This window comes from Macaca nemestrina, chromosome 14 (genome assembly GCF_043159975.1).
Source record: "Macaca nemestrina isolate mMacNem1 chromosome 14, mMacNem.hap1, whole genome shotgun sequence".
Taxonomy (NCBI): domain Eukaryota; kingdom Metazoa; phylum Chordata; class Mammalia; order Primates; family Cercopithecidae; genus Macaca; species Macaca nemestrina.
In genome coordinates this window covers 27,635,314-27,648,972 of record NC_092138.1, presented here as the reverse complement: position 1 = coordinate 27,648,972, position 13,659 = coordinate 27,635,314, and the positions used below count along the sequence as shown (strand labels likewise).

The window sequence follows — 13,659 nt, the reverse complement described above, 5'->3', positions numbered from 1 at the left end:
ATCTCTGATGGATACTAGGGGATAACTATATTATGTACGTCCTATGTCATGACATTGAATATTAAAAATATATATACTTGAGATTTTGAGGTTTAATAAAATTTATGAATTTTACTGCTTCATCAAGGATATTAAGGGAATTTGGCATTTTTAAAAATTTCAAGTGCATGGCAGTGAAGAATCTAAGAACTAGTATACTTTGGTGCACTAGTTTTGGTAGACTTACCTTTATTCTAAAACACTAGCATTTTTACTCTCCATTGCTTTTACACCATCAGTGCAAATGTCAGCATGGTGAGAAAGGCAAATGATGCCCTGTTATTACCATGAAAACAGTTTTTAACTCACAGACTCCTGAAATAGTTTCAGGTATCCCCAGGAGTCTGTGGACCACACTTTGAGAACCACCGCCCTACATGATTATCCAAAACACTATGTCCATTGAGTTCTGAATAGTAGGAGAGGGGAGGGGAAGGTGTAGGCAGAAAAATTGTCAAATTGGCTATTTTCTCTCTCGTTCTGAAACAGAGTAATAGGGAAAGAGGTTATATTGATTTTTACAGAATAGATTTGACACCTGAGGGTTTATCTCATTTAGTTGCAGTCTTCCTTGTGACAATTAGAATTATGTCTGCTTGGCCTTAATGGGTCACAGAATTCTGTGCAAAATATGAATATAGTATTGTCGAATGTCTTTTTTTTTTTTTTTTTTTGGGACAGGGTCTTGCTCTGCTACCCAGGCTGGAGTGCAGTGGCATGATCACAGCTCACTGCAGCTTTGAACTCGGGCTCAAGCGATCCTCACGCCTCAGCCTCCTGAGTAGCTGGGACCACAGGTGTGCACCACTATGCCCAGCTTATTTGTAGAGATGGGATCTTGCTATGTTGCTGGGGCTGGTCTCGAACGCCAGACCTCAATCAGTCCTCCCACCTCAGCCTCCCAAAGTGCTAGGATTACAGGCATGAGCCACCACACCCAGCCAAAAGTCTTTTCTAAATGGAAAACTACTGGCTTGTTATGAAAGCCCAGTCACCCATTCTCAGAACGATTGTAACTTTTAGATCTTTTGTAGAAACCAGAATATATAAGGTAGGATAAAAGCTATTAGGGTATCAAGTCTGGGGAAAAGGCACATGGTTTCCAGTTTCAAGGTTTTTTCCATATCCTACCATAACACAGCCCACAGCTTTTTGTTGTTGTTCTGACTTCTTATCTATAGACTAAAGGTAGATATTAGTGACATAATCTTTAATAATAAGTAACAGCTCATCTTGAATAAGGTATTTTACTTTGACTTAATATAGTTTGTATTCCTAAACACATTTAAAAATTGAATCATATTTGAAATGTATTAGGAAGATTTGTTCTTTGTTGTTTATGTTTTTTTAAAGCAAACAATTGCCCATTAACTTCTATTTTTAAAATTGGTAATGTGCCTTGGTTGTTTAAAGCAAGATATATCTATTTAGTCTAGCTTCCCAGAATTTTTTTCAACTTTAAACCTTTTTTTTTAAAACTTTTAACCCTTTCTTTCATTCCTATTCAATCTTCTGCAAAGTGCTCAACTTTTACTGTGCAACTGCTGTATTGAACCCATTGTCTAAAACTAAACTTTCTCCTCATAAAGTAATGTTGATTTTTCACAGTGAGATGACTTTTCATACCTGTTACTAGCCTACTATCTCCTACTTGTATTCACTTTGGACTACTGCAGTGGTGACCTAGTTAGTGGACTCTGCCTGACTGGTCACTTCTCTATTTAATTCATCCAAAAGACTGTTGTAAAATATATTTTCTTTGCATGTTCCTACCACATTCAAGAATATTCATTATGAGGCCGGGTGCTGTGGCTCACGCCTGTAATCCCAGCACTTTGGGAGGCCCAGGCGGGTGGATCACTTGAGGTCAGGAGTTTGAGACCAGCCTGGCCAACAGGGTGAAACCCTGTCTCTACTAAAAATATAAAAATTATCCAGGCATGGTGGTGGGCGCCTGTGATCCCAGTTACTTGGAAGGCTGAGGCAGGAGAATTACTTGAGCTGGGAAGTGGAAGTTGCAGTGAGCTGAGATTGTGCCACTGCACTCCAGCCTACGCAACAGAGTAAGACTCCTATCTCAAAAAAAAAAAAAAAAAAAAATTCATTATGGCTTTCTACAGTTACTACATGAAATTTAATTAAACACTACTCTCCTTTTGGCAAACTTTTATGATTATTCAAAATCTTGTTTCGCTCTACCCATTCCAACTTTTCTCCCTCCCCTCCCCAACATACCCTTCCTTGTACCATTCTGGCCACTCTCTACAGCACCCACTGAACTTATTTATTATTGCTTCCATCCTTTGTTCTTTTCCCTTGGAGGCAACATGGTGTAGTGGAAAGAACATGGACTTTGGTACCAAACACATCTTAACACTTAATATCTGTGATTTTAGGCAATTTACTTCACTTACCTGAGGCTTAGTTTCTTCATCTTAAAATTGAGAGCATACTATTAACTTTTAGGATTATTGTGTTGTGTTTTATTTTTTGTTTCTGTTTTTTAGCTATTGACTCTCCCCACTTACGCTCCTTAAGGGAAGTGACTGTTTTGTAAACAATATTAATAGCAACAGAAACAACCTGTATTGATTGATCAGTTATGGGCCAGGCACTATATTTAGTGTGTTACATGTGTTACCCCCCCCATACATAAGGAAACAATGTAGTACCTTTTTAAGCTTCACCACAGCCCTATGGAGGAAGTACTGTTATTATCTATAATTTATAGATGAGGAAACTGAGGCTCAGAAGAGTAACTTGTCCAGAGTTAAACTGCTCATTAGTGAATGTCAAAGAGGCAACAAAGCCATCTTTCTGACTCCAGATCCTAAATAATTAACACAGGCATTACCTGGACTATGCTGGGGCACATAATATATCTCAACAGATATTTTTTAATCCTGACTGATTACACAAAATGATTGTTTAATCTAGGAACTAGCAGTTCATATATCTGAAAAGTATTGCTAAATATATCCCAGAAAACTGCGGGAGACCGAAGAATTTGGGCTCAATGCTTGTGTTTAACCCTGATTTCTTCATCATTATATGTGTCATACAGTTTAAAACTGATGGAACAGGATACTTGCAACCTTGAAGAGGAAGAGCGAAAAGCAAGTACCAAAATCAAAGAAATAAATGTTCAAAAAGCAAAACTTGTTACTGAATTAACAAACCTAATAAAGGTAAGGTATTGTTTTAATTTTAGTCATTTTTTTACAGAAAATAGCGGGTAGATAAGATAGTAAAACCTTTAGAGGGAGGGAAGGTTTTGATTAAGGTTTTTGACATTTTGGTTATATAAGCAAGAGATCAGTTTCAGCTTGCCTAGTTGCTTGACATTTTCTTTAGAGGTAATAAATAGGATAAAAGCACTCATTAAGCTAAATGTGTTTATTCCAGATGACTCCCTTAAAAACAAAGGAAAATACTTTCTAAAAAATTGTTATAAGAACTGTTTGAGAGAGATGTCAGGCACAATAGGAAAATTATTTTTTCATGGTTTATAATTTTGTTTTACAAAACTATTTTTTATTTCTAAAACATAGGTAACATAAAAATTAACTCTTAGGGGTTTTTGTTCCTAGATTTGTACTTCTTTGCATATACAAAAAGTAGATTTAATTCTCCAAAATACTACAGTGATCTCTGAGAAAAACAAATTAGAATCAGATTATATGGCTGCATCTTCACAACTCCGTCTTACAGAGGTAAAATGTTTGCCTTTACTTTTTATTTTGAGGTTCTAACCTCAGACTAGTTTGAAAATATGTATCATGTGTCATCACTAGCAATATATAGTTTGTTGTTTTATTCTATTTAACTCACAAATTTAATGCATCATGTTGATGAGGAAGCAATACTTAAAATACTTAAGACTGGTTGAGTAACTTCAGCAATTTAATCTTTTGTTAATATCTAACTGTGAAATGATAAACACAGAAATACTGGGTGGAAGGGAGAACATGTGATATACCACATTAACTTAAAACCTAAAGGAGAGCTGGCAATAAGATGGTAGTGACAGTGGCATAGTTTTTGAATCTCCAGAATCCCTTCCCAAAAATAGAAGAGCAACTAGAATAATGTAACAGCAAACCTATGGACAACACGTATAACAAAACTAAGTTTCAAGGTATCCATACGGGTGTACTGCAGTACTGTTCTGACACTAACCATCCTGAGTCACTATCAAACTGTATACCATAGGGGCACGGTTCCCTTACTTCAGACACCATCCTCAAGTTTAGGGGTCCCCAGGTCACTTGTATTTCTGACCAACTAGCTACAAATTCAGGAGTTCCTATGACCCCCCCTCAGATTCAGTAATTTGATAAAACAACTCAGAATTCAAGAAAACACTTAATGATTATAATTTTATTATAAAAGATACAATCAGGACTAGCAAAATTAAGAGACACAGGGCAACCAACATCTTGGAGGGTCTTAAACTCGAAAGTTTCTTTACTCTTTTCTTGTGCAATTAGGGTGCATCACCCTCCTCACACATCTCCTGATTCATCAACCAGGAGGCTCTACGAAGCTTCAGTACTCAGTTTTCTTATTGGGGTTTCATTATGTAGACAAAGTTGATTGAATCATTGGCCATGTGATTGAGCTTGATCATCAGCCCTCTTCCCTGGAGTTTGGGAAGTTGGGCTGAAATCATGTGGCTCAAAGACATGTGTATTGCTCAAATCATGCAGTTGATCTTTGTGGCATTTTCTACCCTCATCCTGAGTCTTACTCTTAGCATTAACTCAGGAGTGATCCAAGGGGCTCATGAGTATTACAGACTTTCCTGTTGCTCAATTCCAAGAACTTTAGAGGAACCAGCAACAAAGCCCAGTCAAATTCTTTATTATACAACACCTGTGAACTCCAGAATACAAGTGGGTAAAATAAATCAGCAGCAGCATCAAGACTAGCATAGTATCAGCAAGGGAGGGCTCAGAGAATCTAAATATCAGATTGCCAGCATCCTGATCATATCTAAAGGTCCCATTAGTTGTAGAACGCTTAGAGACCAATTTGAGAGCAGCTAAAACTGGGAGGCAACTTTATAGACTTCAGAAAGGCTGAATAGTGCTGGGGTGATCTAGCCTTGTGAACTCTCAAACTAACTGAAACTCCTTTGCAGAACAAAACTCCTTACTGAAGAGAACTAGAGCTACATGATAAAGGAGATCATAAAATATCTATTCTATGGTTATAAGTCTGACAGTGTAACTAAAGCACATTTCTCTGAAAATGTAAGAAAGGAAATAATGCAAGTAAAATAGAATATATTTACTGATTGTCCTATAGATATTTTCAGGAAATAAAAAGTTATTGCTTCAAATTAGATGTTTTGGGAGAGGAAAATAAGGGAGAATTTCAAAATTATTTATAGTGGGGAGCCAATAGATAGTATCCCCCAAAATTATTAAGGACATAAGGATATTATGTAAGATATTTGCATGATAATAACCTTTGAAATAAAAATAAAAGCCTGCCTAAATACCAAAAAAATATACAAAGACAAGAGACTGGCAGGGCAAAAAGATCACATAACTAAAGACTAGATATTTTATTTACAGATGTAAGAGACATAAAAACAAATACAACATAAAACAGTGGCAGAGCTAAGCCAAACATTAGTCATATTATTAAATGCAAACGGATATAATTCACCTATGAAAATATTTTTTGGAAGTAAATTCCAACATTGTGCAGAATGTGAGAGTTACATCTAAAAGAGTTTGAGAAAGCTTTAAAATAAAAGGATGAATGAGTGCAAGGGATCTTTTCGGGTGATGGAAATGTGAAGTTGGACTGTGGTGGTGTTTACCTAGCTCTGTAAATTTACTAACAGTCATTGAATTGTACATTTCAAATGAGCGAATTTTATGGTATGTAAATTATACCTCATGAAAACTTAAGTAAATGGAGGAGCAAAGGTATACCAGGCAAATGGAAATATAAATTTTAAAAAGCTTAAATATCTCAATATGCTGCTATGGAGTGATATATATATATTCTTAGGTCTAAAAAAGAAAGGAGAGAAAACTTTATAGTATGTTACTATCAAAGAAAGGATCAGGGAAAGTGATTACTATGCCTTTATGTTGGCTTATTTAAAAACTACAGTGATATACCAGAATCTTTTTTTTTTTTTTTAACTGGGGGTGGGAAATGACAAGGTTAAAAGCTACACTCATCTAAATAGATCTTACATTTTTTCCACTTTGGAACCATCTGCCAACAAAACTAAATGAAATTTTCCAAAAAGACAAGCTTAGTAAAAGCACAGTGAAACAAATGCATCTAACTTTGTTTTGTTAGCAACATAGCCTAACAGAGAAAAGTTATTCCAAATGACTATAAAACACTGTAATGATTCTAAGGGCAAAAAAAAAATTGCAAAAAAAAATCATGTACTGTTTTCAGTAATCACAATGTTAATATTTGTAATGTTATTCTGAAAATATTATAGAGTAAAACAAATAAGTAGTTACGTTAATGTAATTACTGTTTTTAGCATAAGAGAAAAGGGATTCAGATATAGAAGAAGAAAAGTAATAAAACCTTAAAGCTTTTAATTTGAATGTAAATATCAGAATGAACTCAATGTATTTTCTCAAAAAAACAAACATTTCCTAGCTTTGTCTACTAAAAAGACCTAGATTATGACCTCTCAATACTATTTTTCACTAAAGTGGCCCATTGGAAAAATGGCTGATTTCAGGTCCAGGAGAAGAAATGTTTATATAAGATTAACCATGATCATCTTGTCATAACAAAAATCAAAAAAATTATCACAGATGACTTGGTTATCAACAGGACCCAGGAGCCTACATGAAGAATCTTTTACCCACCATACATGAAGAGATAATAGATTGAAACTTATAAAAAATGTCTAAATGTACAAGTTTATATAATGATGATAAAATAAAATAATATTGGTCACTTGGGAGGATACTTGGGAACTGACTCGTGAATTTGAAAAATGGTTAGAGAATTTTGCATTTATCCTGAAAATAAATAAATGATGAGAAATTTCTCTTTAAAGAAGTAATTTATAAACAATAAAGGAATTAGGCTGTTACTACTTTGCAGCTGCTAATGAATCAGATTACATTAGTTTCCAGCATCACAAAAAGATAACCAGATATTTATGTGTATCCTAATGAAAGGACACACCACCAATATGGAATAGGGTATCTCTTCTCACACTGCTAAAAAGAACTACCTGAGACTGGGTAGTTTATGAAGAGGTTTAGTTGACTCAGTTCCACAGGCTGTATAGGAAGCGTGGCTGGGAGGCCTCAGGACACTTAACAGTCATGGTGTAAGGTGAAGGGGAAGCAAGCACATCTTACCATGGCAGAGGAAGAGGGGGAAATGTTACACACTTTTAAACAACTGGATCTTGTGAGAACTCACTATCACAAGAACTACAGGGGGAATCCGCCTCCATTATCCAATCACCTCCCACCAAGATCCTCCCTCAACATTGGGAATTACAATTCAACATGTGATTTGGCCGGGAACACAGAGCCAACCATATCATTCTGCCCCTTGCCCTTCCCAAATCTCGTGTCCTTTTCACATTTCAGAACACAGTCATGCCCTCCCAGCAGTCCCCCAAAGTCTTAACTCATTCTAGCATTAACTCAAAAGTCTAAGTACAAGTTTTATCAGAGACAAGGCAAGCCCCTTCCATCTATGAACCTGTAAAATCAAAAACAAGCTAGTTGCTTCTAAGATATAATGGGGGCACAGGCATTAGGTAAATACCCACTTTCAAAAAGGGAGAAATCAGCCAAAACGAAGGAGCTACGGGCCCCACACATGTCTGAAACCCTGCAGGGCAAACATGTAAGTCTTAATGCCCCAAAAAAATCTCCTTTGACTCCATGTCTCACATCAAGGCCACACTGATGCAAGGAATGGACTCCCAAGTCTTTGGGCAGCTCCACCCCTGTGGCTGTGCAGGGTACATCCCCCACAGCTGCTTTCATGGGCTGACATTGAATGCATGCAACTTTCCAGGCACGCGGTGCAAGCTGTCAGTGGATCTACTATTCTGGGGTCTGGAGGACAATGGCCCTCTTCTCACAGCTCCACTAGGCAGTGTCCCAGTGGGGACTCTGTGTGGGGGCTCCAACCCCTCATTTCTTTTCCACACTGCCCTAGTAGAGGTTCTCCATGAGGGCTTTGCCCCTGCAGCAGCTTTCTGCCTGGACATCCAGGCATTTCCATACATCCTTTGAAACCTAAGTAGTGTCTCCTCCAAACCTCAACTCTTGCCTTCTGCACACCCACAGGACCAACACCTTGTGGAAACTGCCAAGGCTTGGGGCTTGCACCCCCTGAAGTAATGGCCTGAGCTGTATCTTGGCCCCTTTTAGCCACACCTGGAGTGGCTAGGATGTAGGGCAGCACGCCCCAGGGCTGTACAGAGCAGCAGGGCCCTGGACCTGGCCCAGAAAACAAGTTTTCCTTCCTAGACCGCCAGGCCTGTGATGGGAGGGGCTGCTTCTGACATGCCCTGGAGGCATTTTCCTCATTGTCTTGGCCATTAACATTTGGCTCTAATTTACTTACACAAGTTTCTGCAGCCTTGAATTCCTTCCCCAGGAAATGGGTTTTTCTTTTCTACTGCATGGTTGGGCTGCAAGTTTTCCAAACTTTCATGCTCTGCTTTCCTTTTAAAGTTCTAGTTTCAGGTCGTTTTTGTTTATGCAAATGAGCATAGGCTGTTAGAAGCAGCCAGGCCACATCTTGAGTGCTTTGCTGCTTAGAAATTTCTTCCACCGGATGCCCTAAATCATCTCTCAAGTTCAGAGTTCCACAGATCTCTTGAGCAGGGGCACAGTGCTGCCAGTCTCTTTGCAAAAACATACCAAGAGTGCCCTTTACTCCAGTTTCCAGTAAGTTCCTCATCTCCTTCTGAGACCACCTCAACATGGACTTCACTCTCCATATCCTTGTCAGCATTTTGGTCACAACCGCTCAACAAGTTTTGAAGTTCCAAACTTTCCCTCATCCTCCTGTCTTCTGAGACTTCCAAACTGTTCCAGCCTCTGCTTATTACCCAGTTCCAAAGTTGTTTCCACATTTTCAGATATCTTTATAGCAGTGCCCCACTTCTCTTGTATCAATTTTCTGTATTAGTACATTCTCACACTTCTATAGGGAACTACCTGAGACTGGGTAATTTATAAAGAAAAGGTTTATTTGAATCACAGTTTTTCAGGCTGTACAAGATGCATGGCTGGGAGGCCTCAGGAAACTTAAAATCATAGGGAAGGTGAAGAGGAATCAAGCGTGTCTTACCATGACGGCGAGAGAGAGAGAGAGTGAATGGGGAAAGTGCTGCACACTTTTAAACAACCAGATCTTGTGAGAACTCAATATCATGAGATCAGCAAGGAGGAAATCCACCCTCATGAGCCAATCACCTCCCACTAGATTCCTCCCCCAACATTGAGGATTATGGTTCGACATGAGATTTGGATTGGGACACAGAGCCAAACCATATCAAATAGTCTTATGAAAAAAATCAAATTGCAGTGTAAGTCGCTAAAACAGGGTTTCTCATCTCAGCATTATTGACATTTTAGAATGGATAAATTTTTTGTGCTTTTTAGAATGTTTAGCAGCATCCCTAGCCTCTGCCTGTTAGATGTCAGTAGTACACACACACACACACACACCTCACCCCAGTTGTTACAATCAAAAATGTCTCCAGACATTTGCCCCCTGGGGAGCAAAAGTACCTCTGGTTCAGAACCACTGGTCTAAAACTACCAGGTTACAATAAATACAGGAGAGCAAGAAATATATTAGATGACACTGAGGAATACAGTCAGCAAAACCTAGAATATAAGGAACTCTGTAGGGCAAATATTTACTTCAGCACTCTTCAATAGAAATACAGTGTAAACTCTACATGTAACTTTTTTTTTTTTTTTTTTTTTGGAGACAGAATCTTCACTCTGTTGCCCAGGCTGGAGTGCAGTCTCGGCTCACTGCAACGTCCACCTTCTGGGTTCAGGCGATTTTCCTGCCTCAGCCTCCCAAGTAGCTGGGACTACAGGCGTACCACCATGCCCTGCCAATTTTTTTGTATATTTGGTAGAGATGGTGTTTCACTATGTTGGCCAGGCTGGTTTCAAACTCCTGACCTCGGGTTATCCACCCACCTCAGCCTCCCAAAGCCTGGATTTATAGGCATGAGCCACTGCACCCAGCCTGCATGTAACTTTGTAGTAGCCAGATTTTACAAAGCAAAAAAAAATGGGTTAAATGAATTACAATATATTTTACACAGTATATCCAAAATATTGTCATTTCAACTTATAAGCAATATTGAAAATTTACTAATAAGCTATTTTGTATCTCATATTGTCTTCAAAATACTTTATGCTTAAAACACATCTCAAGTCAGTAAATTTTCATCAAAAATACTTGATCTATATTTTGATTTTCTAAAACTGACAGTTGAAAAAGTTAGGTTCACATACCCAAGCTGTTCCATTTTCCAATAGCTAGGAACAAGTATCAGTTTTTAATTTTAAATTTAAATTCAAATTTAAAATTCAGTTTCTCAGTCGATTTAGCCACATTTTAGTGCTTTATAGCCACATGTGACTAGTTTCTATTTTATTGGGCAGTACAGTTTCTGAAATATATTTCAAGGAAAAATGGAAGGGGAAACCTAAAAGTTTAAAAGGACTTAAGAAATGTATTAACCAAATATAATGGGTACACCTTATTTTGATTCTGATTTAAACAAATCAACTACTTTTAAAAGGTAGAAAAAAACAGGGAGATTTTAATACTGACTCAGTACTTGATAATAGAATTTATTGATAATATTTTTAGGTTTGATAGTAGTATTATGGTTATGGGTTTTTTTTTTTTTTAAGTCTTTGTCTTTTAAAGATATATTGCCACAATATTTATGAAGGAAATGATAGGCTGTCTGAGATTGCTTCAAAATATTCCAGAGAGAGGGCCATTTAGGACGGGAGTATACATGAAACAATATTGGTTATGAGTTGATAATTGTTGAAGCTGGATAATAGGTATGTGAAGGTTTATACCATTCTCTCTACTTTCGTATATGTTTGAAATTTTTCATTACAAAAAGTAAAGCCTCCATTCTTGGCGATGATGAAGTAACAGGAACCATATTTCCTGTCTCACTTGAAACCACTAAAAGATGTGGCAAACTATGTCAAATAGAGGTTTTCAGACATTGGACAACAGGCAGCACAGGACAGTGATCCTTGAGAGAAGGGGTAAAAAGCAAAGTGAGCTCTATGATTGCCTCATCTTACTGCTTGGAGTTTCCACACCACAATGCAAGGAACGTGACAGAATAGCACTACAGATCCTATAGACATTAAAGGATATTAAGAGAATATGATTAAAAACCTTATGCCAATAAATTTGACAACTTTGATGAAATGGACACATTTCTTAAAAGACACAAAACTACCAAAGGTCACTCAAGAAGATAATAGGTAACTACACTAACTTTATATTTATTTTAAAAATTGAATTTCTTATTAAAAACTTTACCGCAAAGAGAACTTCAGTCCCAAAATCTTCGCTGGTGAATTCTACCAAGCATTTGTAAAAGAATTAATCCCAGCTGGGTGTAATGGCTGACACTGTAATCTCAGCACTTTGGGAGGCCGAGGCAGGTGGAACCTTTGAGTCAAGAGTTCAAGACCAATCTGGGCAGTGTGGCAAAACCTTGTCTCTACAAAAAATACAAAAATTATCCAGGCATGATGGAATGCACCTGTAATCTCAGTAGCTACTCAGGAGGCTGAGGTGGGAGGCTCACTTGAGCCTGGGAGGTCAAGGCTGCACTAAGATATGATTGGACTGCTGTACTTCAACCTGGGCGACAGAATAAGACCCTGTCTCAAAAAAAAAAAATTAATACCAGTTCTACTTAAGATTTTCCAGAAGTGAAGAGGAGGGAATACTTCTTGAAGCATTATATGAGGCCAGCATTACCTGATACTAAAGATAGGAGAACTAAAGACTAATACCTATCATGAACATAGACCTGAAAATTCTTAATAAAATGTTGGCAGGTCAGATCCAACAATATATAAAAAGTAATACATTGTAACCAATTAAGTTTTATCTCAGATATATAAGGTTGGTTTAATATTGGGATATTCATCAATATAATTCACCATATTAACAGACTGAAACTGAAAATCTAGATCATTTCAATATATACAGAAAAAATGTCAAAATTCAGCATCCCTTCGTTATAAAAACTTTTTGCAGCTAGCAATCGAAGGAGATTTCATCATTCTGATAAAGGATATCTGGAAACCAACAGCTCATATCAATCTTAGTGGAAAACTGTAAACTGTCCCCTTACGATTGGGGATGAGGAAAATGCCCACTATCACCACTTCTAGTCCACATTGTACTGGAAGTTCTAGTCAGTGCAGTAAGGCTAGAAAAATTAAATGTATTAAATGTTTAAAAAAAAAAAAAACCTCCAAACATGATCATCTCTGTGGAAAATCTTAAGGAATCTACAAAAATGCTGCTAGAACCATCAGTGAACATTAGGAAGATTGTAGGAGATAAGTTCAATATATAGAAGTTCATTGTGGCCCCACCTACAATGAACAATTGGCAATTGCAATTTTAAACAGTACTATTTACAATAGCATCAAAAATGAAATACCTGACTGGGCATGGTGGCTCAAACCTATAATTCTAGCACTTTGAGAGGCCGAGACTGGAGGATGACTTGAGCTCGGAAGGTCAAGGCTGCCACAAGCTGTGATTTCACCACTGCACTTCAGCCTGGACAAGGGAGTGAAACCCTGTCATTAAAAAGAAAGGCTTTGGGAGGCCGAGATGGCCAGATAATTAGAGGTCAGGAGTTCGAGACCAGCCTGGCCAACATGGCGAAACCCCATCTTTACTAAAAATACAAAAATTAGCTGGGCATGGTGGCACACGCCTGTAATCCCAGCGACTCGGGAGGCTGATACAGGAGGATCACTTGAACCCAGAAGGCAGAGGTTGCAGTGAGCCAAGATCATGTCACTGCACTCCAGCCTGTGTGACAGAGTAAGATGCTGTCCCAAAAAAAAAAAAAAGGAAAAAAATACTAGGTATATATTTACAAGACTTGTATCCTGAAAACTACGAAACTTTGATGAGAGAAAACTTTTCTGAGAGAAACTAAATACATTGTGAATCAAAAATTCAGGATTTCTTAAAATGTCATTTCTCTTCCAAATCTATAAATTCAATAAAATTCCCAGCCAGATTATAGAAATTGACTTATTCTAAAATGCAATAGACTTAGAAGAGCAAAAACAACTTTGAAAAATAAGTTGCAGGACTCCCACTAATTTTAAAATTTATTATGACGTTACAACAATCAAGACATTGTATCTGTATTAAAGCAGATATATATGGATCAATGGAACAGAATAGAGAATCTAGAAATACATCCACGTATTTATGGTCAGTTGTTTTTTTGTTTTTTTGGGTTTTTTTTTGAGAAAGATGCCCAGGGAATTCAATGGGGAAAGAGTAATCTTTGTAACAAGTAGTGCTGGAACAATTGCATAG

The 13,659-nt window shown here is 37.5% G+C and overlaps 1 protein-coding gene across 3 annotated transcripts in view; it reads left to right on the top strand.

The window, feature by feature from the left end:
• The window catches only part of LOC105498655 (structural maintenance of chromosomes 5), a 104,155-nt gene that overhangs the window by 70,898 nt on the left and 19,598 nt on the right, over nucleotides 1–13,659 (top strand). For all 3 annotated transcript variants that reach the window (XM_071077685.1, XM_011770884.3, XM_011770883.3), the window contains 2 exons: nucleotides 3,104–3,227; nucleotides 3,630–3,752. In XM_071077685.1, coding sequence (XP_070933786.1) covers nucleotides 3,104–3,227; nucleotides 3,630–3,752 — 247 coding nt within the window. The remainder of the gene's footprint in view (nucleotides 1–3,103; nucleotides 3,228–3,629; nucleotides 3,753–13,659) is intronic.